We start from the raw sequence: 24,792 nt of genomic DNA, 5'->3' as shown, positions 1-24,792 counted from the left end.
GTGATCTGTGAATACTTTCCCATAAATTCTTAGCATCTTGTGCATGAGGTTCTGTTCATCAGTGGATGAATGTGTTTCTCCTCTAAACTGTAAACTGTCATCATTTAGAGGTCAAATTCAACCATGCAGTTGTATAAAGTACAAGCACTTTAGCTCAAAATTTTCCTGAATGCAGTAGAGTAATCACTTAAAAATCAGCCTCTAGTGAAAATCTCTACTGTTTTGGAGATAATGATGAAAATGAATTGCTAGTAGCATCTCTGAAAAACCTTTGCCATCAGAGAGAGTCAAGGCAACCATCATCAAATGTGCAGTTCAATCTGAATTGAAGGACAGTTTACTGAGGAAGTTATTCTGCAATACCTGTGTTTCTCTGGAGATCTTGATGAAGAAGTTCATGTGCTTATTCCAGATAAGGGTCATGTTGTATTTTCCTGGGATAATGATATCAAACATCAGGTGAAGGGCGTTCTTTTTCACATTATATCGTACTCCAGGATTTTCCCCAGAAATAGTGAAGGTTTCATCTCGCAGTATGAATGTCAAATTCTAGAAGAAAATTGATCTGGATGTTGTAACTTATCAAGTTTCAGTATTTTCCTTACTCTGTGTCACATTGCTGAAGATCAGATGCTGTGCTACTACAGACTGTCTTGACATTCCCACTTATTTTTGAAAAGTCATGGCTGACAGGTGAAGTCCCAGGAGACAGGAAAAAGGGAAACATTGCACCCATTTTTAAAAAGGGTAGAAAGGAGGACCCTGGGAACTACTGACCTGTCAGCCTCACCTCTGTGCCTGGGAAAATCATGGAACAGATCCTCCTAGAAGCTGTGTTAAGGCATATGGAGGACAGGGAGGTGATTCGAGACAGCCAGCATGGCTTCACCAAGGGCAAGTCTTGCCTGACTAACCTAGTGGCCTTTCTGTGACGGGGTGACTACATCAGTGGACAAGGGAAGAGCTACGGATGTCACCTATCTGGACTTCTGTAAGGCCTTTGACATGGTCCCCCACAATATCCTTCTCTCGAAATTGGAGAGAGATGGATTTGATGGATGGACTGTTCAGTGGATAAGGAATTGGCTGGATGGTCTCATCCAGAGAGTGGTGGTCAATGGCTCAATGTCTGGATGGAGATCAGTGATGAGTGGTGTCCCTCTGGGGTCCGTATTGGGACCAGTACTGTTTAATATCCTCATCAGTGACATAGACAGTGGGATTGAGCTCACCCTCAGCAAGTTTGCAGATGACACCAAGCTGAGTGGTGCAGTTGACATGCCTGAGGGATGGGATGCCATCCAGAGGGACCTGGACAAGCTCAAGAAGTGGGTCCATGTGCACCTCATGAGGTTCAACAAGGCCAAGTGCAAGGTCCTGCCCCTGGGTTGGGGCAACCCCCGGTATCGATACAGGCTGGGGGATGAAGGGATTGAGAGCAGCTCTGAGGAGAAGGACATGGGGGTACTGTGGGATGAAAAACTGGACATGAGTCGGTAATGTGTGCTCATGGCCCAGAAAGCCAAACATATCCTGGGCTGTATCAAAAGAAGCGTGGCCAGCGGGTCGAGGGAGGTGATTCTGCCCTTCTACTCCACTCTGGTGAGACCCCACCTGGAGTACTACATCCAGCTCTGGGGTCCTCAGTACAAGACAGACATAAACCTGTTGGAGTGGGTCCAGAGAGGGGCCACAAAAATGGTCAGAGGGATGGAACACCTCTCCTATGAGGACAGGCTGAGGGAGTTGGGGTTGTTTAGCCTGGAGAAGAGAAGGGTCCGGGGAGACCTTATTGCAGCCTTTCGATACTTGAAGGGGGCTTTATAGGAAAGATGGGGACAGACTTTTTAGCAGGGCCTGTAGCGATAGGAGAAGGGGTAATGGTTTTAAGCTGAAAGAGAATAGATTTAGACTAGATATAAGGAAGAAATTTTTTACGCTGAGGGTGGTGAAACACTGGAACAGGTTGCCCAGAGAGGTGGTAGATGCCCCATCCCTGGAAACATTCAAGGTCAGGTTGGACGGGGCTTTGAGCAACCTGATCTAGTTGAAGATGTCCCTGCTCATTGCAGGGGGGTTGGACTAGATGACCTTTAAAGGTCCCTTTTAACCCAAACCATTCCATGATTCTATTCTAGTCTATGATTCTATTTTACAGGGGTTTTTTACCACCTTGGAATTATTTTGTATGTATATGCAAATCTTCACAGGAAACAAAAATATCGGTCATTGTTCTACCCTCATTGTTAGGTGTGCTAGCACTCTGACTGTATTTGGTGAAATAATATCATCATCTTCATGCAGCCAGCAGAGTGGAGGAAGTAAGTTTTCATGTGCTCCTAAGAATAATCAAAAAGTTACAGAGAAAATAGGTCTCTGTCTTGAGCTCTTTTACTATCTCCCACTCTTAAGTGTACTCTGACAACTTCACTCCTGTCATACTGCAGTGTTTCAATGTCTAGATAATCAACAGAAAGTTTTGGCTGGAGCATGCATTTATGAAACTGGATCCTAAGCAAACAAACTTTTTCACCACGGCACTGACCAGCTGAAACTGCCAGTATTTAGTCAGTAATGTGGCAAATGTGTACTGCTTGTAGTGACTGTTCCTTGGGATAAAATCACATCTGTCCGTATTCTTATTTCTGTCAGATAATGAAGGACTCCAAGATGATCTGATACTACTGGGCATTACTGTCACATAGAACTAAGAACAGTAAAACTCATCCAATTCTGGAAGCTGTCACACAGCAGTGGAAATGAGGATAACCACTCATTGCTGTAGTTTCACGGATATATCTCAGGTAAGATCTGGATATATTTTGAATTGCAGATATTACCTGGACTTAGAGAAATTTGGAGAGATTTTACTCATAATCCATGATGAGAATTCATCAATTTTATACTATTGTTTTCCTGAGTTTGGTGGGGGGGGAGAAATCAGTATCTTTTGACTGAGCAATTCACTGCTGAGTCAGTAAAGTTCAAAATTTTATGGCTTCTACATAGGCAAGAAGTTTGGGGACTTAAACATTGACATGAGAATTGAAAAAAACCCGATGGCAATTCCTACTAAAACTGAAGCTCTAGGTTTAGTACATAATTTCACTTGCAAGACATCACTTCAGAGACACAGCTAAAGCTTCCAAAAGGGAAGCAAACATGGGCTTAAAATAACTATTCAGCTGGATAACAGCAGAATGAAGATCTTACCCCAAGGTAAATGCTGATGGATCTGGAGCATGTAACCCCTGATTTCCCACAGATTACATTCTCAGTAACAATTTTGAAAGAGGAAACAGGTCTATTAACACTGCAGCCATCCTAAAAAAAAAACAAACAAACCACAAAAAGCACAAAAATCCAATAGACTCTGTGTCTGGAGTCTTCCAACTTAAAACATAAAAGCATAAAAAAGTAAAGAAAGCTTAAACATGTCATGACTGATTCTGCGTGTTTTGGGAGGTGATGACTTCTGATTTGGTAGTCAAACTGACGTCACTTCCCTAAAAGATATAGTTGGCTGGTACAGAATACATACATATCAATGACTATTTAAACATGTTATTAAATCTAAAATTGGTTGTAATTGCATGAAAAAAAATGTTTCGAGAAGTAAAGTCTTTTTTCATCTTAAGTATTGAAATAAGCAGAAAATACAAAAAGACATTAAGTGTTTATAAAGATTCAAAGTGTTCTATTGGTTATAGATGCATCCTAGGATATTTTCATTAGCCATTTAACTCAAGCTATTTCTTGATGCTAAGATACTGCCAAAATAATCAATAAGAGGCAGATTACCATAGCTAATATGTATTCACAGTTGCCATCAAATACAAAACGCTGTCCATCAAAAGTGGTGATGTGGCCTTCTCCATATAGATTACACGTTGAGGAACACTTTGATTTCTGAACACATTTCCATTTGCCTTTTGTGCAAGTGCTGGGAGTGAGAAGAGAAACCATACTCAGCCTTCAAAGAAATGCCACCTTAACCTGCTTCTTTTTATATAAATGCACTTTTATAGATAAGATGTTAATTTAATTGACTTGTATACACTGTGACCAAGTTAAAATTAATATAAGAACCATAACTAAAAGTTATGGACTGCCTAGAAAATTAATTCATGATAAAGAAGAAATCTTAAGTCATTTTTGCTTTTTTTTTTGTGAAAGAAAGAATATAAAACTCATTATTTTTGCTTTTAATGAGAACAGATGTCGCTGTTCTGTGTAGTTTGGGGGGTGGTGGGGGTGGTTTTTTAGTAGTAGATTACTGGAAAGGGAATAAAGTACTTTGAGAATGCTGCTAAAGACATGGAAAGAATCTTTTGTGGAGGGTTGCTTTTACCTAGAGAAAAGATGGAAGATTGTGCCCTCATCTTTATTTAGGTGGAGCTGTTAATCCATGACTTTATGTAGTTTACAGTCACAGGCCCTACTGGATGCCCTTATTCCTGGATATGCATATGGCAGAAATTACCCCTGAAGCCAGTACCATGACTCTTTTAGCTATGCATATATATTGTCAAATGTTAAGCTTCTTAGTATCACCTTTGTGATTTGTCACTGTATTCATTCCGTTCAGCTGTTGCCGTTTCCTACTCCCCTGTCAACTAAAGGCTTTTGTTATGTAGTTGTACAGTTTAGTGAAAGAGAGGTTCCACAATGGAAAACTGTGTGATTCTTACCAGCTCTCGCATTCAGTTTGGATCTGTTCACCTTTTCCATAAGCAAGACCACCATATTCACACGGACACTCCTCAGCTGGAACACACCTGCCATCGAGATTTTCATATAGCCCATCAGCACAGACACAGCCTGATTCACATTTAGTGGGTATCTGGTAAAGATCAACAGATTACAAAATGAAAAGAAACATGAGATGCATTTTATCTTGTATGTGAATGGTGTCAAGAGTGAACCTGTGTTAAGTTCTAGTTTTGACTTGATTTCAGTTTTGTGATTTTCCTCATACTGATATACTAGTCAATTGAACTAGTTTCTTACAACTGAAGTTGTAAGATACACCTGTTGTGTGAGATATTAAACATACTTGAAGACTCAGAAAAATTTAGCTTTCATTGCTACCAATCTTTCAGACAGAGTACAACAGAAGTTTCTTTATATCAAGAAAGCTTATTACAATTCTTCCAATTAGTCTGTTTCCTTAATATAAAGGCAGAAGAAAACCCTATCAGGACAGACCAGAAGTCCACCTAGCCTGTCTCCTGCATCCTGTCACCATCAGCAGCAGACAGTTGGGAAAGAATAGAACAGGAAGCATAAACCACGTTCTATCAATTTCCAGTGACGTGCAGCTTATGGAGTACCTGAGCCAGAGATGATAGCCATGTAGTTAAGAATCCTTAATGGATTATTATTCTATTAATTTAATATAATTTAATTCATTAATTAATGCAATTTATTTCCTCTAATCACTTCTTGAATATATGTAAATTTTTAGCATCCACAGTCTGTGGAAAGAAGTCTGATGTTTAACTGTTATCATGTTAGAAGAAATGTCTCCTTTCACTTCACTAGAAGGAACGTAGTCAAGTTCTAAGTAACAATTAGAACATTCTTCCTCTCTCAAGAGGATAAATATCCCAGAGCTGTGAAACTCACACATTCAATTCCAGTAGCGAGCATCTGACAGGTAGGGGCACATGCAGCTCCATACTTGTTTTCTAAACTGTCAGAACATGATACATATTTCTTAGGAGCTTTGCAGCTTTCTAGGAAATAGGAAAAAAAATAACATGAGAGAGATTGTGAAGTAGCAATTTTACAACATAGGGGAAAATAATATGATTCTAAGTAAACCATCAGACCCATACCTGCAGGATTTTGAGGTTTGCCTGTGCAACTTAGCCTCCCATTAACACAGTAGCTAGGGGGAAAAAAGAAAAAAGAAAGGAATTTCAATGCAATTCTCTCCTAAGAAAGAATTTTTAATGTTTTGAAAAATGACTTCATGTTTCTCACAACTGAAAATGTTTCATTGATGTTACTAGCTCCTCCCCATCCTTCAAAATGCAATGTGAGTCAACTTGCTTCGCTTTACTTTTTATAGTATACAGTAACATCAGTTTTGAAAGTGAATAGTAGGCCATTCACTATTATGATGGCCTATCAAGTAATTCTTGAGGTTTGTATATAGCTGTCCAGATGCTGTTGACAAAATCTCCTACTAGGAATAATCAGATCTTACCTATTATTTTCTGATTTTTTCCTTAACATTTCCTAGCTTAAGGTAAGTAAAATGCTTTTTGTTTGTTTAAGAATCTTTGTATTTTAGGAAAGGGTAAAAAAGATGTCTTAAAAAATAAACCTTTGCTATTAAAAGTAAAGGAAACTGTACTGGTTTTGAATGGAGTTAATTTTCTTCGTAGCAGCTCCATGGTTCTGTGTTTTGAATTTGGGACCAAAACAGTGTTAATAACACGACATTGTTTTAGCTATTGCAGAACAGTGTCAAGGCCGTCTCTGCTCCTCACGCTGCCCTGCCAGCAAGTAAACTGGGAGTGTACAAGAAGCTGGGAGGGGACACAGCCAGGACAGCTGACCCAAACTGACCGAAGAGATATTCCGTACTATACAACATCATGCTCAGCAATAAAAGCTCAGGTAAAGAAGGAGGAAGGAGGGATGTTCGGAGTTACGGCGCTTGTCTTGCCAAGTAACCATTGTGCATGACAAAGTCATGCTTTCCTGGAAATGTCTAAACATCTGCCTGCTGACGGGAAGTAGTGAATTAATTTCTTACTTAGCTTTGATTGCGCATGCTGCTTTGCTTATTAAATAAGCTTATTTTTGCTTTATTATTAATAAAGTTATTAAACTGTCTTTATCTCAACCCACAAATTTTCTTGCTTTTGCCCTTCTGATTCTCTTCCGCATCCGGCTGAAGTGGCGTGAGCAAGTGGCTGTGTGGTGCTTTGCTGCTTATTGCCTTTAACCCTCAACAGAGACACATGAAGACCCCTTGTCTCCATTTTCAGTTTGTTAATCTTTAAATTTGACACACTTACCAGGTAATCCCACCAGTTATTGTTGACTGGTCAGGCAAGATGTACTTTCTATCTTCTAAATAGCAGGGACAATGAGATTTACGAACACACTCATTCTTGTGGTTCAAGTACATTCCTTTAGGACAATGGCAGCCTTCAATAGGGATGTCAGTTGGATGACATTCCAGGGCTCGGTTGGAGAGTGACAAGCATGTCCTGTCACATGCCTGAGTGTTGTAGCTGAATGTTTGATTGCCAGTACAAGTAATGGCTTTAAAACAAGACAAGAGTGTATGTTAAACTTCATTTACTTATCCTCTTCCTTGTGAAAGATAACTGTGCTCATAATGTTGCATATATTGTGTCAACAGCTTCAATGCTTAATGGTTCCTATTGCTTCTCTTCCTGTGGATGTGGAGCTCTAACAAAAAATATTGCAGACCAGGGCTTAACACCAACCATGTAGCTGTTTGGAAGTTTTATAAAGGTTAGATATCTTATTGCTTCTTTGTGTATCTTGGAGTAAAATAATGCAAAGAGAAGCTTTGCAGAAATACCAGTGTATTTTTGAATAACTGTGAAACCTGTGCCTATGTCTAAGTTGCATAATAACAAAATCATGCCTGCAACCAGAGTTTTTCCTAGTTCTTTCTCATCTTACGGTACAGTATAGCTTTATTTATCTGTCTATTCCATCACTTAATTAGCAAGTCCTAGAAGCATCCACATGCTCACCTTAAAGCATGTAAGTAATCTTTTTCATGTAGTCTTAAAATAACAATCCTTTTCTGAAACAGACTAGAAGGGTATTAAAAAGTTGGATATCTGTTATCCCATTTCTGCTTTCCTCTTCTTTCTGTTCCTGTTTCCTCATTACTCTTAAGATGATTTGGACACTGTTTAGAATACTGCTTTACCATTTATGGTTTTTGTTGTGTTATGACACATCTGTGAAGTCAGCAGCTCCTGGGAATATAGCTTTTATACCTGCCGGTTGGCCTACTTGAGCAATAAGTAGGTTTTTTCTAATGACTGACAAGTAGTTTTAAAATATGTTCTTGCTCTTATTCAGTTTTGTCATAGGTGAATCAAACGTGGGAATATTCTAAATGGAAACAGATAGACCTGTATGCATGCATTCATCTGATTGCAGACTATTAAGAGTTGGTTCAGTTACTTACTACAATTGTCCATACTGTTTCTCCAGTTCTCAAGGATTAAACCCATTGAACTGCATGTTCGTGCATATGATCCCAGAGCAGAACAAATATAAGGAAAGGTCTCTTCGTAATTACAGGCTTGGTAGACACATCTCTGAAACCCAATACATGGAGAGTACTCTGTTACTGGGGAGCAGACATTTGGAAGTGCTAAACCCTGGAGGTATTTAAAAGACGTGTAGATGTGGTGCTTAGGGACATGGTTTAGTGGTGGACTTGGCAGTGTTAGGTTTACAGTTGGACTCGATGATCTTAAGGGTCTTTTCCAGCCTACATGATTCTATGGTTCTGTGGTTCTATGCTGAATTGCAGAGGTAAGTCATGCAAAATACATATTATTGCATAACTAAAACTGATGAAAAAAATCAGATCAATTGCCTGATTGACATGAATAAAATATACTTAGTACCTAAAAAATGCCTTTGTTTATTCGCTGCTTTTAATTTTTAATTTTCAAAATGTTTTGTGGAGATTGGCAAATATAATGAGCTCAATTATGCACATGGGAAAATCAATACTTTGCATAGTTAAAGTTGTCGACATGGAGAATTGCAGCATGAGCAAAAATACCTTCTGATTCATAGGGATGGAACTGGTGCCTATGAACAGACAGACTTTTAGTGTGGTGGAGACATAATTTTCAAAACCACAATTGTTCCGTAGCTTCTATGCATTACTGATCCAAATGAGTGGGATACTGTATATGAGTACATTCTGCTCCGTATTTGGACTCCCTCTGTACACCATTTATCATAATTTCCTACCTTGTAGAAAGGAATAGGGTTCACCACAGCATGGCATTTCTCGAACACTGTACCCTTCTTGGTAAGAATGGAGCAATGAGTCTCAGCAGATATTTCTAATGAAAGTAAATCGTGGACGTTAAACAGAGAAAGTTAGGAAAAAGAAATGAAAAAATGAAAAAGAAATAAAAAAAAAACTGGACACACTACTCTAGCTGAGCTTTTGGCAATGATGGATTGAACAAAAGGACAACTTCTTAGCTTGTTAGCTTGCAGACTATACTTTTGTTCAAACAGCTCAGTAGGGCTTTTTTTTTTTTCTCCTTTTTTTTTTTCTTTTAAGACCAAAGCAATAGAGACTTGAGAAGGCAAAGCCTGGATTTCAGTCACAGCACTGCTGAGCAAGTCTAAGACATCCATGGACTTGCAGTTTCACTGGAAATATCACCAAAACCCTCTTATTCATCATCTCAATCCTAGACCTCTAGAATGGGATCTGATAAGCTTTCACCAGATATGTATTCTAGAAATCAGAAATGTCTTGTCGGTGACAGAATTTGTGATGTTTAATAGTCTCAGTCTCTGCTTCTCTCAAACTCTCTCATTCCTCTGGTATAGGCTTATGGAAGTGTCAGACAAAGCCAGCTGGAGAGATCAGTTACAACAGGATCATCTACTTACTGTTCAGTTGACTCAAAGCACAAGGGTCAGTATCTCTCTCTAAAGCAGGATGGCAATTTCCTGCCCTCCAGGAATCTACAAACAGGGAGGCTGTCCCTTCAGTTATATCCATGCTAGTCATGAAGTCATCTGTAGTGTCTCCATTGTAATTACCACACAAACCTAATAACATCAGAAATGCAAGGGATGGCTGAAAATTAAAGAATGTGTACACAATGGTCTATGTTTCATTCTATAATAGTGAGAAAATTGATTCAAAAGTTCTACATGGAGTGTCAATGAATACTATAGGTCAAGTAGCCAGAGAATGTTAATTATGTACACATTCAGTCACTGAGCCTCTGCCCTCTCAAGTTAAGATTGTCCACTTCTATTCAATGACAAATTCATACAGAAGATTTTGTCTTGTTTTTAGAAAAAAGGCTTTTTCAGTGGTTTTAAATCATGTAAAAGAGAAAGGCCATGAAATACTTCTGCAGTTACATGTGTTTTCTTATGTATATAAAATCTGTAATGACAAAGAAAATACATTTAGACTTTTTAAAAGCTAAAGCCTCTCTGTAATTCCCCATAGATAATTAGAATGCAGCATATGCCTTTGTGGCTGATGTTTCTGTGCAATAAACATAAACATCTCCATCTGGTGCTTATCAGCTGAGAAGCTTTTAGATTCTCAGGTTCATTGCGTTTACAGTCATCATGCACTGCGTTCAAAGAACCGTGTGCTGCAAGATGTAGAGACCACACAGACTAATTTGTTGCCCCTCCATTGTGTAGTAAAGCACATATTGAAAAAGGCACACATAAAACATGTGAAGAGCAGTATCATATTACATGTGAAATATGTGACCCATCTAATTTCTTTGATTCATTTTAAAATTATTAGTGAAAAAAAAAAAATTTAGCACATCAGTTTTCCAATGCAGGTATTTTTTGTTGTTTTTTCTTTGAATCCAGAGAAGAGAGTTTATTCCTTAAAGGATGAGTACTAAGCTTTCAAAATTACACTCCCTACATTTTCTCCTTCACATGGGGACTAGATTTCTTACCTAGGGTTCTGCCTTTGAATTGTGATCCAACTTTCACATAGGCCTGGAACACAGGTGATGTTTGAACTACAAGTTCCAGCCCGAAGGTTGTATGCATTTGAATGTACATCGAGGACTGTCTGAAAATAGTGATGTCTCCTAAAAGAACAAGGATATTTAGAAATACAGATTTTGATGCATAGGATATTGCAAAGTAATGACTTCAATGCATATGTAAGTGTTCTACCATTCTGTCCTAAGTCTTCTCCTTCCACACACAACTCTCCACAGAGGGACAGATATAATGGGAAAGATTTTAGCCACCTTCTAAAACCTCTGCTATTGGCAATTGTGAGAGAAAAGATGCTGGGTTGTGTAAAACAGACATTTAAGGTAATTTGGATTTTACGTATATTCCCTTTTCTTTACCTGATCTGTAAGGTAGCCGCTTAAGTTCATCATCATCAGTAAGGAGTTCATTCTGAGAAATCACAATTTTGTCCTGTAAGAAAAGGACATGGAGTCAGAAGTGGAGTCCCCATCCCTGGAGGTATTTAAAAGACGAGTAGATGAGGCACTTAGGGACATGGTTTAGTGGACATGGTGGTGTTGGGTCGACGGTTGGACTCGATGATTTTAAAGGTCTTTTCCAACCTCAATGATTCTATGATTCTATGATAAGCAATTATGCGTACTGGTGGTATTCATATGTTCTTTAACGTAAGCAACTGTATTGTCAGTGACCTCTATAATAGGAAAAGATTGATTCAAGCTTTCTCTCACATGTTATTCCATACTGCTTTCAGTTTTCACTTTGAAAATAACTTCCTGAGTTGATGTGGCAATTGAGATCTTTACTGTGTATGCATGAACTGGAACATATCTTTAGTATCTATCCCCCATAATTTTTCAGTTCAGGCTACTAGCAATGACTTTAAGTATTTATTTTGCTAATCTGGTTACTGAAATGCTGGATAGAACCTATGGAGGGAATACTTGCCTTTGTAGATAAGTAAATTACAGCACTAAGTGATGTCTCAGAATGAGAATAACCAGACTTTTCATATACAGCCATTAGGGTTCCATTGTGTGGCAGACTGGAACTCTGGAAGAAAATAATGAAAAGGGAAGTCTGTGTCAGAATAAAAATGATTTGTAGAATAAATGCATACTATAGGAAGACCTCAGTTTGTGTTCCAATAGGAAACCAAAGACAGACTAAAATATATCTAATTGATATTGTGTGTTTCTAGACTGCGGGATGTTACCTTCATAAGAATGTAAGTGCAAACCCCATGGAACCTGTATGATCTAGAATCAAACGTGGTAACAAAGGAGCCTCCTTCCAGTGAACACCTTCCAGGGCAGGGCAAATCTTTGCAGTTCCATTGACCCATCGTACATTTACTAAGGAAAACAAGAAATTCTGTGTAAGGTTATTCACAAACTAAGGCACTATTTACCAGCAGAGGATTTGATCCTCCTGTCTGGAGGTTTTGCTGTAGCTGATCAACATGCAGAATTGGTTAGTGAACACAGTGTAACATTCTGAACTTTCATTTCCACTGTTTTGAAATGTCTTTCCTTTACGCTCTAAAAACTCAGCTACTTCCTAGTAATGGAAGATGTAATTGTATCACTTTTCCCCTTATACTTTCTGTGCTTTGATTTTCTTTGTCTATGTATATCAGTTGAAGTTGTTCATCTTAATTCAAAGGTGCGGAACTCTTGTATGCATTGTCAGTAAACTTTCCTGAATAGATTAATCATGAAAAGTGCGTTCATTGTTACAGTTCTGAGGATCAATTACATTATTTATCCTTTATTTTATTTATTAGAATTATGATAGCAAGAGAAGTAACACACAAAAAAATTATTCCACTTCTTTCTGGAAAAAATTTCCAAATTTAAAAAATATTGTCTTAAGTAATTATTTTCTGTTGCAAAACAACGGTGATATGGTGATCAGAAATGCTGAGATTGCCAGAAAGAAATTGTAAATACTGGATATTTGTTTTGTACTAATTTTACCTCCACTTTCACAGAGGAGATAAAAATGCTACTGTTTTCTGTGGCCTGAAGGAGCATTTATATTTCTACAGATTAATCAGGAAATGAGACATGTATATCTTCAATTACAAATGTATGATTCGTGACACTCAAAGAAGGTGGCCTCAGAGATGGTATGACACACTTGCAGCTGCCCTCTGAAAAGTTAAGGTAAATTTTACAATTGCTTGGTGAGGATACTCTCCATCCTCTCATGAATGTACCTGTTGCTACTCACCAGGTCCTACATGCTGCTTTCATCGTCTCACCAGGACCATATGTTTTCCCATTCAGTGTACACGGACACTGCTTAATGTGAACACATGTTCGATTCTTTGAGATGTCATCAAGAACAGTTCCTGCCAAGGAAGATAAACAAAATAAATACTTTTCTGTATCCTTACTTAGAACTAAAGCTATTATAGCTTGAATGCCTTCCAAAATTAGTTTGAGAATGCTATTCTTGCACAGCCAGTGCCCATACTTAGAGATATAACATGCAGAACATTTTCTCTTAATTAAAATAAAATGGACTCTTTACAAGTGTTAACAGCATTTGGCTACTTTGTTATATGAAAGTGCAGACAATTGTCTTCATTTGAAATTTGAACTTAATTTGAAATAACAGTAAGCTTGAATGTTATTTTTCCAGATTTCTTTTTTTTTTTTTTTTTTTTTTTGCTATGGCAGTCTAATTAAGTTGGGAATTTTGAAGAATGGACACGTTCTATTTGCTAGAGTGCTAAGTCTAGTTTTAAATATGTAGCTCACAACACATTACTTTTGACTACTATAAAATGGTGATGATATTGATGTAAATACCCACATCACAGTAACCTTGGAGGAGATTTCAGTTCTGAAATTTCAAGAAATTATGTAAATGATAGTCATAATTACAATTTTTGTACAAAGTTAATCTTTAACCATTTTAAAGGGATTTTACAAAATGCCCATAATATTGCAGAACTTCTCTGAGGTATGCTACCTCTTGCTGGTGCCCTGAAAGGCTAGATACCTGTTTGGCATAGGAAATTAATTAAGCTTACTCAATGTATATTATAGTACAGAACTTTAAGCAGGCAGCATATAATTATCCCATCACGTATCATGGTCTTGTGGGGAAAATGCTTTCACAGCTCTGTTCTTGCAAATAGTGACCAAGGATCTTTAAGGACCATGACTATTCAAGACTCCAGTTATATTATGTTACCTGAGAAATGGCAGTTCTAGCAGCACAATGCCCTGAAATGCACTGCTAGTTCATTATTAAGAAGTCTATTCCACTTGACTGGATATATGCCAAAAACATTTGTATGGGCCATTTAGGATATGATGAATATAGAAATGATACCTTCTGGACAAAAGCAACCATAGGTACAATGGCTGGAACAGCTGTACTCTGGGTTGGAACAGGTTTTAATACATGGAGAACCACATTCCTCATAGATTTGGTTAGCAGAACATTTTCCCACAGCTGCAACAAACAGTGAGTGTTAAGACTTTTAAAGTGTAAACACAGAAGAATCTCTCATCTACCACCTAGGATGGAGAAAATCTTGTGATTTCTGGCACTAATGTTCTCTTATCCTGCCTCAATACTCAATTCATCATCTGAGTATTCATCATTACTATCATAGTCACTCTAGCTTTTATTAATCTTTTATGCCCTCTTTATTAGAAACTCCTTTCAGAAGCCTGAAGAATGGCAAACAGGCTATATTGCAGCCCGATAAACTACCACAAATCAGATTTTCTGTAGTACTTGAAGGATTTAAAGAATATAACTCTTGATTTTCTGTATAGTTCTTGCTTCTCAGACATTATCTGCTTTTCAGAATGCAGCTACCTAACATTTTTAATATATGGAACTCAGAACATGTTTTATTATGTGATAAATTCAAGCAGAGATTTTTCCTTATCTGAAAGAGTAAAAATAAGTGAGGTAGGGAAATAGAGGTAGTTAGAGATGAGGCTGACAAAGAAACAATAAAGACTAAAAAGTTCATTACCTTTGTATATTTGGCATTTATTTGCAAATTCTTAGATTCTCAGCTTTGGTTTTTTGGGAAACAAGGGTTCTGATTCCCTTTTTTTTCCCAAGCTTTGCCTTTTATCACTTTACTACCAATCCTAGTAATGGTCTACTGGCAACATGAAAACTGCTATGACTCGGAGAAAACCAGGCTATTGTTTTACTGTGATTAGTAAGAATTATTGTACAGTTCTGTGAATGCACACAGTGCCTTACTAATATTTATCTGAATCTATAAAATGCCACGAGGAGTTTACAATTTTGAAAGATTAAAGCCAATTGCAGACCAACCAAAGAATAAAATGGGTTATCAATTTATGTAAGATGGATAAACTTGGAGAAGAGGAGGGGAAAAGTTATTTTAGAAAGAAGTGCAATTTTAAAGTGTCGGGGATAATAATGGAGCTTAGTAGGGAATGTTTTCAGTAAGTACAATGAAAGAATGAAGGAAAACGCAATGTTAAATACAAAACAAAAAATGAAGAGTGGCACCAGCACATGAAGATCAAGAGCAGAATAGAAGAATATGGCACCAGAGATGCAGGGAGGGCAAAATGATACAAGGCCTCATAAGTAACAATGGTGAGATGATAGACTATGGCAAGTTAAACAATGACTTCAGGAATATAATTCAACTGGGATTTCACTATTCTTATGCTAAAATCTAAATGGTAGCCAATCTCAAAGGTTTTTGAAACAGAATAAGAATCAAGGGATAAAGAGAAATATATTCCTGTCAAAGCGATTTATTTTACAAATTTGCTACCCATGACCATATATTCATATAAAGGATAAATAAAAGTGTGATTATCATATTAAGCAAGGTCATTTTGAAAGCTCCTCTTTTTTGACATGAGGTTCATCTCTGGTAATTTATGTGTGAGTTGGTTTAGAAATAACAACATCAATTTAAGTTACTTTTGACTTTTTTATGATCAGCATGTTCTCTTATAAAATAATGAATCCTGCTACATAACACTGACTATAGATTGAAGTTTCAGGTGGATTCAGAAAGACTGCAAAAAGTGAATCAAAACTTTGATAACAAACAGACACTTGAGAAACAGTGTGTCTAATCATGTACGGCTTGGAGAGTAATGGAAGATTTGCTTCCTATTTACTTCCAATTAGTAGTTGTAATTAAGAAGGTTGAGCATCTGAAAATGGACTACTGAAAAACTCCTGTGAATAAAAGGGGCTATGGCAATTGTTGGCAAAAAGATTCAAAGACTTCAGAGGCCATTTAAAAGTTCTCTCTCTTCACTGGCTAATTTGCTAAGTACAATAATGAAGAGACAATAACTAAGAGAGCACAGCCTCCTGTTGGAAGTCTGAGAAATTCAATAGTTTTCACTTGGTGGATGTTTCTCTCTTATGGTCGCTGATCTAGACATAGGAGCTACATTTCATGCTTCCTCCTTCTCCTTTGAGGTTTCCATGCTCTCCTTCTTAATGCTTTACCAAAGACCACTGTTGTTCTCTTAAGAAATTTTTTTTTTTGATTCAAGACAGTAGAGACTTTTCTATCAGTTGATTTAAATTCCACTTAATCATCGTTCTCCCTCTGTGTAAGATATAGCAAGGTTAAGTACAATCTGCTATGAATAAAACATTTGAACTTACAGCAGAAGTTTTCACTTCTCCAGTTGAACACCATTTGATGGGACATAGCACATTGCCTTGAATACTCTGACAGTGTAGAGCAAGTGCAATTGTTTTGTCCTGGCTCACTGCAGTCCTGCATATCAAGCTGGCAACGAATGACAAACCCATCCTTCGGCACACTGCAGGTTGGTGACACCAAGTTAAGGAGTTGAGAGCAAATAGTGGCCTAAATAAAAAGAGAAAGAAAATTGTTCCTAGTAGTGTTTCCCCCGTGTGAAAACCACAATAGAATATCACTGCTAGTTATGATTTTCTTGTTGGTTTGTTTGCTTTTTTTCCCCTACAGTTTAGTAATATGCATTTGACTGAAAATGTATGAGAAATTCACGAATAGAAGAGAATATATATCCATTTTATAATAGAAGGAGCTTGATATGTTAAATTAGTTCCACTTCTCATTAAGTTGAAAATTAAGTCATTCTTTCGGTACCATCAATCCCCCTAAAAATGGCTGAGAATCTTACAGGCAGGGGGTATGTTGTCTCATGGAGATTCAGTTCCAGGACAAACATCCCCCATGTGAAGATAGCAACGTTCATTCCCCTTTGAGCAAACATTTGATATGTTTGTATTGCCTATCATGTTGCCTACTGCAGTATAAGGTCTCAAAGAGAAAGAATGTAAAAAGGTTAAACCTCCCAGCCAATAGAAGTTCTCCACCAGATCAAAGTAATTTTTCAGTATAAATACAAGTAATATTTACAACCCTCTTCTTCAGAAAAGTATCTTCCTCACAGGACCCACAGAAACTCCTGTTCTTTATTCCTGCTTTTCTTGTTAAAGAGATGCTACAAAACTAATGTTTCTCTGCTTTTCTGTTCTGGGAAAAGGAGAGTCTCAGAAAGATTCTGGCTGGCTCTTCCTCTGTAGTATGAAAGCTAAACTTCTCAGCAAGAGGAATGGTTTCTATGTTCAAACTAAGAGATTCTTGCGCTGCTGGAAAAATAAGATGAAACTATTAAGGAAAAAAGAATAAAAATCTCCTATTTCAAGAGAAAACTTTTTAAGCATTCTGTAATTATTAGTAACCTATACACTGTATACAAATAAGTACATGAGAATTGCAAAGTAAGATCATAGTCTTGTGAGGAAGTACAAACGGAACCAAAGAGCATGATCATTCTATGTAAATTGAAATGCTTTTTAGAGGATAGCAATGAGTACTTGCCATTACGTATGTGGTGACCTTATGACCTCCTAGGTAGAAAAAAGAAAAGGTTGCTGAGAGAAATTGTGGAGTTTCCATCTCCTCAGCCTGGAAGATCCACCCAGGAGATACTCAAAACCTGCGAGGACATTGGCCTGGACAACCTGCTCTAGCTGACCCTGCTTGAGCAGAGGGGTTGGACTAGATGATCTGAAGAGATCCCTTCCAAGCTAAACCATTCTGTGATTCTGTAAAATCTGTGTGGGAATGCAAAATTTGAGTTTCCCTGGTGAAACAACTTAACAGGATCATCCTAAGTAGGATTTGATTCCTGTATCTGCAAAATCTAAGAAATAGAAGCCTTTTTGTTCTTTGCTGCTATCAAGCTTCCTCTTTCAACCATAGTTACATGGATGCATCATGTTTCAGGTACACTGATTTTTCTTTTCATCTAGGACTGGAAGTGATAGCAGTTGATAGTGGTTGGCCCTGTTATGAACGCTGTTATCTGGCAATATGTTTAAAGCATCGTTGAATGTCTTCAAGTCTGTACAGCTTATAATGTCATGCCTCTAGCTGTTCAATAAAAAGTTCTTTAAAGCTTCACTGGTTTCCATGAATTTCTTGTGACGACCTGCATGAAATTTCAGAAAGCTGTGAGCTAAATGCTGGTAGGTTTATATGAGCGATATAAATCCAGCCTCAAAAATGCCCACGGGCCTTTTTCAAAATGTATTTTAATGCAAAGAACTCATTTTCTTTCTCATATCATGCTATGCAAATTTTGACTTTATCCATTTTCATGGAAATCAGTTTTATGAATCCACGGCCTCTCCCTTGTTGGTTTCTATCTATCTTTCCACCTCTGTTAAGAATCATACTGCAGAAAAGACAAGAAGATCTTTCTTACGTATTTTATGTGGGGAATGGTGGAAATTGATATCTCCTCAGACAGGCAGATCTCTGATGGATCATCCATTTTTTGTAATGCAGCAAATTTATATGTATCCAGCAATTTACCTGTAAATTCAAGGGTTATAATTTGTCAGGAAAAAGCCCACATGGATTTGTTTAATTGTTGCTGTGATGTAGCAAAACTCAGATTATATTCTTTGACTGTGAAAGCTGCTACTAATTAATCTTCCTGATGATAACAACTACCTCTTTTGCCCTTTACCTGCAGTCTATTCAGTAAAGCATACTTTCATCACCTTGATCATTTCTCTGAGCTATTTCCTAATCTATCACATCTACTACCTTACATGATACCAACTGCTACTGTTTTTCTGCCAGCTTTGTTATCTTTTGCCAGCTGCTAATACATGCCTCTTCTCATCCCCCATTCTTATATTTTCCCCTACATGTGGCGTTAAACTCATCACAACCCAAAAAATATTGTATACTTTTTAGAACTCTTTTCTGTGATGTGTATAGAAAACTGCATCTGGCTGTGTTGATCTGAGATTAGTTTACTGTGTGATTTAATGTCTCCACACTAGCACTGTAGTTCAGATTAGCAGTGTGCTTTTAAAACAAATCTTCCAAACATCCCCACGCCGTACAATTTGATTTCCATTGTGGAGTGGTCTTGGCATACAGAGTTCCTTTAAGATGAAACCAAGCCAGAAGATGTGCTCCAAGGGCATGTGTAATGAGCTCCAACTGCTAATGGGCATTAGTTCAACAGACCAGATTAGAGTCACTCTGAAGTGAACCCCCCAAACCACATATAGCGCAGATGTCAAGTCATCAGCACCAACTATTTTGTTCTAAAGATCCACCCGTACTGGGACACACTACTTGTTAATGTTCTTGTCCACTATATTCTTTTTATTATAGCCTCATTCTTGCTTCTGTCTAACAATAATTTCCCTCACTGTGCCTTGCTATGAACCTAGACTTCTGAAAGTTAGGTGAGAGAGAGTGTGATCCTTACCACCTGTTTCTAAAATATAAGAGAGTTCTTATCACTTGTCTGAGGAACCCACAATATTATCATCATAACAAATAATAGTGTGTAGCATAATCATACAATAGGTAAGTTGGTGACCTATGGGAATGCTTTACTCAATTCTGAAACTGAGTGAGCAGTCAGAGCAATGTTAGTACAGTATTAAATTTCCACCTTGAGTTAGTTTTACTAGTTCTCCTTCCATCTGACCTGTCCTTAGGTCTTACCTTCACTCACAAATTCATTCAATTCATAACCATCATAATTTCCACACATTCCACAGGTTTTTCCCATATATTTTTTTTCAGTCAAAACCTAAAATAAAATAAAACAAAACATTTAAAAGGATCACCCTAAGTAAAATTATCTATACAGCATTACCTTTCTCAAATAAATTCAGTTCAAGGATCCAATTAAAGGTGATCCTTCTCATTAATTTCTGTGACTTGACTGGAGGAAAAGTTTTGGAAGCAGTAACTTTTTTTCCCAATAAGCAAATAGTGATTGTTGCAATTTTTTTATTTAATAAAAGAATAAGATTCTAAGACATTTGCAGAGAATTGAGGGGGGATAATATTCTAAGGAGCCAGAAAAAATAGAAAAGGAAATTATGCTTTTTCCTTGCTCATATCTTTGTTGACAGAGCACCAATTTCAGGTTTGTTCTCTTAAGAAAATGAAGGTTACAGGAAGAAAATCTCTTTTCAGAAGGTTATTCAATTATCTATTTCTCTGGAGAATAAAGTGGTAATATTACTATTGGCTACAATCAATGAATTATTATGAAAACCTTAGATCAGAGGAAATAATCTGACTATATGTAAAATATAGTGTGTACCCATCACAGTAGCATTTCCTGTTATATGTGTGATAGTAACACTGGTAGATCTCCCAGGCAATTTATTACATAACAGTCTCCCTGTTTTAGCAAACTTACCAATTTAGAATTCAGTGTCTTTTGTGGCATTAATATCACAGGTCATGCTGAGAAAATGTATCCTCTTCTCTAAAATATATCAGGGATTTTGGAGGGAAAACATTAAAAGATTCAGAAAAAGGAAGGAAACAAAGGAGCTGGTAGGAGCACCATATGTTTGAAAACAAAAGATGTCCAGGGGAAGCACAGTAGAAATGAAAAAACTGTGGCATACACTATGAAATTCTAGACAACTTTAAACAACCTCAACATCCCTTTAGCAAAACATTGTAGCTGCTGGAATAGCCTGAGGAAAGTTTAACATCTGTGAAAGCACCCACAAATCTCAACATTGGTGGCTTTAGTTAACTACCAATGCTGGAAGTGAAAGGAACATGCAGGTAATAAAAAGCAAAGTTGTTTATTTCAAGAGGAACGGATGAAGCAGGAAAAGAATAAATATCCAAATAGTAAACACATGCAAAAAGCACCCATTAAGTCTAAAGAGATCTTGTCACTCCAGTAAGCCAGTGAGAATTTTCTCTTCTGCTTTATGAGAGCATTTTACTAACCATGAGGTAGTCATCATTGTTCCACGTGACAACGAGCTCCATCTCCATCAGCTTGGCCACCAGACGGATGTTGCGTCCATAAGGTGCTATTTGAATTCCATTGCTGGTGTAAGGCAACTTAATGACACTGTAATGAGGCGAGAAGAGAAACTGACCTTCTCATACCAATATTATGCAGGTATTAGTTATCTTTTTTAGATATAATACACATACAATATGAGTACTTGCAGCAACATGAAATAGAATTTTTTTCCTTTGTAACTGTAACATTTCAAGATACATTAAAAATTTCTGTTGATTGAAAAACAATGTCAGCAGTTTCCTAGAAGAATCACCAGGAGACGGTTGCATACTGATTATGCCAGTGAAAATGTTTGCACGGGACTTGGCATCTCCACTTGGTATGGTTTTATTAGGGTATAGTTATATGTTTCAAGAACTTGTAACAGTACAGTTTGTGTGGTAGAGCTATTGTTGATTATCCTGAAGGGCTTCTATGGACTACAGCCTGTTAATATAGGAATTACTGCTATGACTGAAAACTGACAAGGTTAGAGAAACCCATAATGGGAACGTTGTAGCAGAATTAGGTTTTCATCCTTGCAGCTAATGCTACAAACTAACAACACTAAAGAACAAATATATTTTGCTAAGTACTCAGTAAGTATGTGATACAATCATAGAAAAGTTGGTTGGAAGGGACCTTCTGAAGTTGCCCAGGCCAGCCTTCCACCTGAAGCAGGGCTATGTGCAACACTAGACCAGGTCAGTCATGGCATTTGGTTCCTGTGAATACAGGACAAAAATTTAAAAAGCAGTTCATTGGGTTAGGCCCATAGATTTACATAGTTTTCCTGGAACATAAACTAATAAAGGAATTTTTTCTAAATACAGTTTGCTAAATTAAGGTATAGCTGCAAGTTGTCTTTTTGTCATGATGGTTGTTGTACCCAGGTAAGTATAATAAGATACAGACGATCCACAGTCAATTATTTACCGTATCCACATGTACTCACAGACAAAAATTCAACACTGCCTATCTGATAAAACTGCTGAAAAATTCCCTGGAGAAATTTCCTTGTATGGGAGCAACTTGTCTAGAAGAATGAATGATGCAGAACCTAAAGGTTCCCATCAGTGTAATTCCTCAGTAAAACAGCTGTTTTCTGGACATAGTAATCCTTGGAATAATGTGAACAGTCAGTGGTCTCATACACAAGGACTTCTTTGTAAGCCCCTCCAATATTTCTCTGTTGGTTGTATAGTTCAAAGTTTCTCTTGCAGCCAATATATCTATCTTCAGCACAGAGGGTTCAGAGTTACCTAAGTCTCAAATTAAATGAACTCTAAGCAAAACACAAGAATTTCAACTAATATCTACTAAAGGGTGTAAGCCATTTCATGTGTGCTTGTAGTAGAGATAAGCATAAGCAGACTGGTAGTATCTAGGAGACTGTAGTTTCAATGTGAGAACTATTTTGGTCTGAGAAGTTTAGTTAATCCCTTTGCCTACACAAATGTACTCTAAGCTTGATTCAAATAACTGCAAATGAAATACTTATCTAGAGAGTGTGAATGCTTGATAGGAAGAAATGGGAGTGGAGTCCAGTTAGGTGTGCTAACTTCTGTAACTTGTTAATTCATTTTTGATACAAAGTAGTCTTTAGTGCAACTGCTGTTGCCTTCTTTAAACACTTTTTCCCCATTCATCACAGAATCTTACCCAACACTCCTGACAGAAATGTTGCCTTTCTCAACAATGACAACAGAAGGTCCCAGCTCAATAATGATCCTTGCAATTTTTTTGTCCAGCCCACGGCGGAACTGAATGTTGAAGTCTGGGCTGGTTTCATCACATACAGTTGCAAAGATATAGTTGCAGGTCCCAGTGAAGTCATACTGGTATTTATCAAAGGTTGAAAAATGCCCTCCACCCCAGGTAGAACAGGAATCCTTGCTCAAAACTATAAAAGTGAAAGAGAAAAATGGATTTAGGTCTCCTAACAGCCTATTTGTGCATTCTGATTGCCATTTCAAGTATAAACAGCAGGAAAAGCCAGTAAGTTTCTACTCAGATTTATTATGTAAACAACACCCTAGCCATTTTTTTTTTTGTAACCTCAAAAATTTATCTCAAGTAAGGAAGTGAAACAATAATTGGAGTCAGAACAATATTCTTATTTACTGTAAGCAGAGGAGAGCTCCCTAGCTTCCTAGCTTGGGAAACACCCTTCCATCTCCTTCGTGGGTAATATAAAGGTTTACCTTCTTATTTCAGTCCACTCAATCTGTTTGCAAAGGCGACAGCTTGCTACTGGAGAGACCTTTAACATCTCAGGCACAACATTTATGAAGCTATCTATGGCATTACTGTATCATGATTCATTGCACAGTCAGATCATTAGATATCCAAAGACAGTCTTCAAAGCCCAACTTCTAAGTCCCCACATTTTTGGCTCTGTGTTTGTGTGACAAAATTCCAGCCAGCTTTGTAAATATACAAAATGTTTTAATTAGTTTTCATTTTTAAAAATTAATCACTTTTCATCTGAATGGACAGATTTTAGAGGTTGAAATGAATCATATTAAAAGAGATACAACTCCAGCGCTTGATGTTAGATATTTCTATACCTACTTAAAGCATTTGAACAGTCCCTCTGAAGTTGATAGAACTACTGAAATAAGTAAAATCATGTCCTTGGTTATATATTTCCAGACCCAGATCATTACTTTCAATTTTTTAGTTATTTTTGCTTATGGAGTTATATGAAAGGTATATACAGGTATCTTAGAATATATCTTAGAAGCACAAATTACCGGGTAAGTTCAGCAAAGTCTACCTGCAATTTATATTCACTGCTTTAAAGCCAAAACATTTTTTTACTCTTAAAGAGTGATCAAATGACTACAGAATGCTACTGTTTTTATTCAGGTTACGTAGAAAATAGTGTTTCCCAATAAGCTGTTACATGTTGGCAAAAAGTACTCCTCTTCCATACTTCTGTGCTGTCCAGAACATCTGACTGGAAAATAGGAATCGGCTAATTGTTATCATTGATTCTTCATGCCCAATTCCAGTTAGTTTAATATATTGTGCTTAAGTGATACTGACCCAGCTTTTTTAGAGTGTGCCAGGGAATGATTACCTGGGGTTGCACAATGGTCAGAGTGCAATAGGTGCCCCTTTCTATAAATATAGGAGTGCCTTCAGTGTATTTGTTTTTATTTACATATTTTCAGAGAAAAATAACAAATGGGAATGTCAATAACTCAAGAAAGTTTAAAACTAGATTATATATATGTCTTCTGACTTCAGTTTTTATTAAGTGATATCTAGGGATTTTCTTTTAATTTGTGTATATCCATGTCCCACTGTTCCTCTTGTTGTAAGAACAGACAGAAGACAGAGTTGAGTTGCTGAATATTTTTTTTTTTGGCTGATCACAAGTACTCAACTATTTTTACCTTTAGGATGAACTTCATGTAGCTTTTCCATGCTTATGTTGAATGAGAATTCACCTAATTCAAGCCACTCTCTGCTGCTTCTGCCTGAAGAAATGCTTCTCATTATAATAAATTTGCATTTTATATAATTCTTTTTGTTCTATATCTCTGCATTTTCCCTAAATTAGATTAAGAATTTCATTGTCAACCACTGAAATGCATCTAGTTTTGGAGTACCCAGAGTTGTTTTTTAACAGTATGCAACAGTAAAGCACAGTATTTTAATGTAAAACATTAAGATTATGGATTACTAGGAAGAATGTCTGTAAATA

At 37.1% G+C, this 24,792-nt stretch overlaps 1 protein-coding gene across 1 annotated transcript in view; it reads right to left on the bottom strand.

The window, feature by feature from the left end:
* MUC6 (mucin 6, oligomeric mucus/gel-forming) overlaps window positions 1-24,512 on the bottom strand; it is a 33,188-nt gene extending 8,676 nt beyond the window's left edge. The window contains exons 1-22 of the mRNA XM_076343513.1: window positions 24,482-24,512; window positions 22,740-22,980; window positions 21,017-21,143; window positions 19,757-19,844; window positions 18,489-18,598; window positions 16,390-16,597; window positions 14,086-14,208; window positions 12,973-13,093; window positions 11,954-12,092; window positions 11,686-11,790; window positions 11,115-11,187; window positions 10,707-10,844; window positions 9,658-9,819; window positions 8,998-9,092; window positions 8,195-8,327; window positions 7,035-7,284; window positions 5,841-5,893; window positions 5,629-5,738; window positions 4,692-4,843; window positions 3,802-3,943; window positions 3,214-3,324; window positions 364-549 (exon numbers count right to left, since the gene is read on the bottom strand). Of these exons, the coding sequence (XP_076199628.1) occupies window positions 364-549; window positions 3,214-3,324; window positions 3,802-3,943; window positions 4,692-4,843; window positions 5,629-5,738; window positions 5,841-5,893; window positions 7,035-7,284; window positions 8,195-8,327; window positions 8,998-9,092; window positions 9,658-9,819; window positions 10,707-10,844; window positions 11,115-11,187; window positions 11,686-11,790; window positions 11,954-12,092; window positions 12,973-13,093; window positions 14,086-14,208; window positions 16,390-16,597; window positions 18,489-18,598; window positions 19,757-19,844; window positions 21,017-21,143; window positions 22,740-22,980; window positions 24,482-24,512 (2,898 nt within the window). The remainder of the gene's footprint in view (window positions 1-363; window positions 550-3,213; window positions 3,325-3,801; window positions 3,944-4,691; window positions 4,844-5,628; window positions 5,739-5,840; window positions 5,894-7,034; window positions 7,285-8,194; window positions 8,328-8,997; window positions 9,093-9,657; window positions 9,820-10,706; window positions 10,845-11,114; window positions 11,188-11,685; window positions 11,791-11,953; window positions 12,093-12,972; window positions 13,094-14,085; window positions 14,209-16,389; window positions 16,598-18,488; window positions 18,599-19,756; window positions 19,845-21,016; window positions 21,144-22,739; window positions 22,981-24,481) is intronic.
* Window positions 24,513-24,792: the final 280 nt, after the last annotated feature.

This window comes from Aptenodytes patagonicus, chromosome 7 (assembly GCF_965638725.1).
Source record: "Aptenodytes patagonicus chromosome 7, bAptPat1.pri.cur, whole genome shotgun sequence".
Lineage (NCBI taxonomy): Eukaryota > Metazoa > Chordata > Aves > Sphenisciformes > Spheniscidae > Aptenodytes > Aptenodytes patagonicus.
This window is presented reverse-complemented; position numbering and strand designations above follow the sequence as displayed.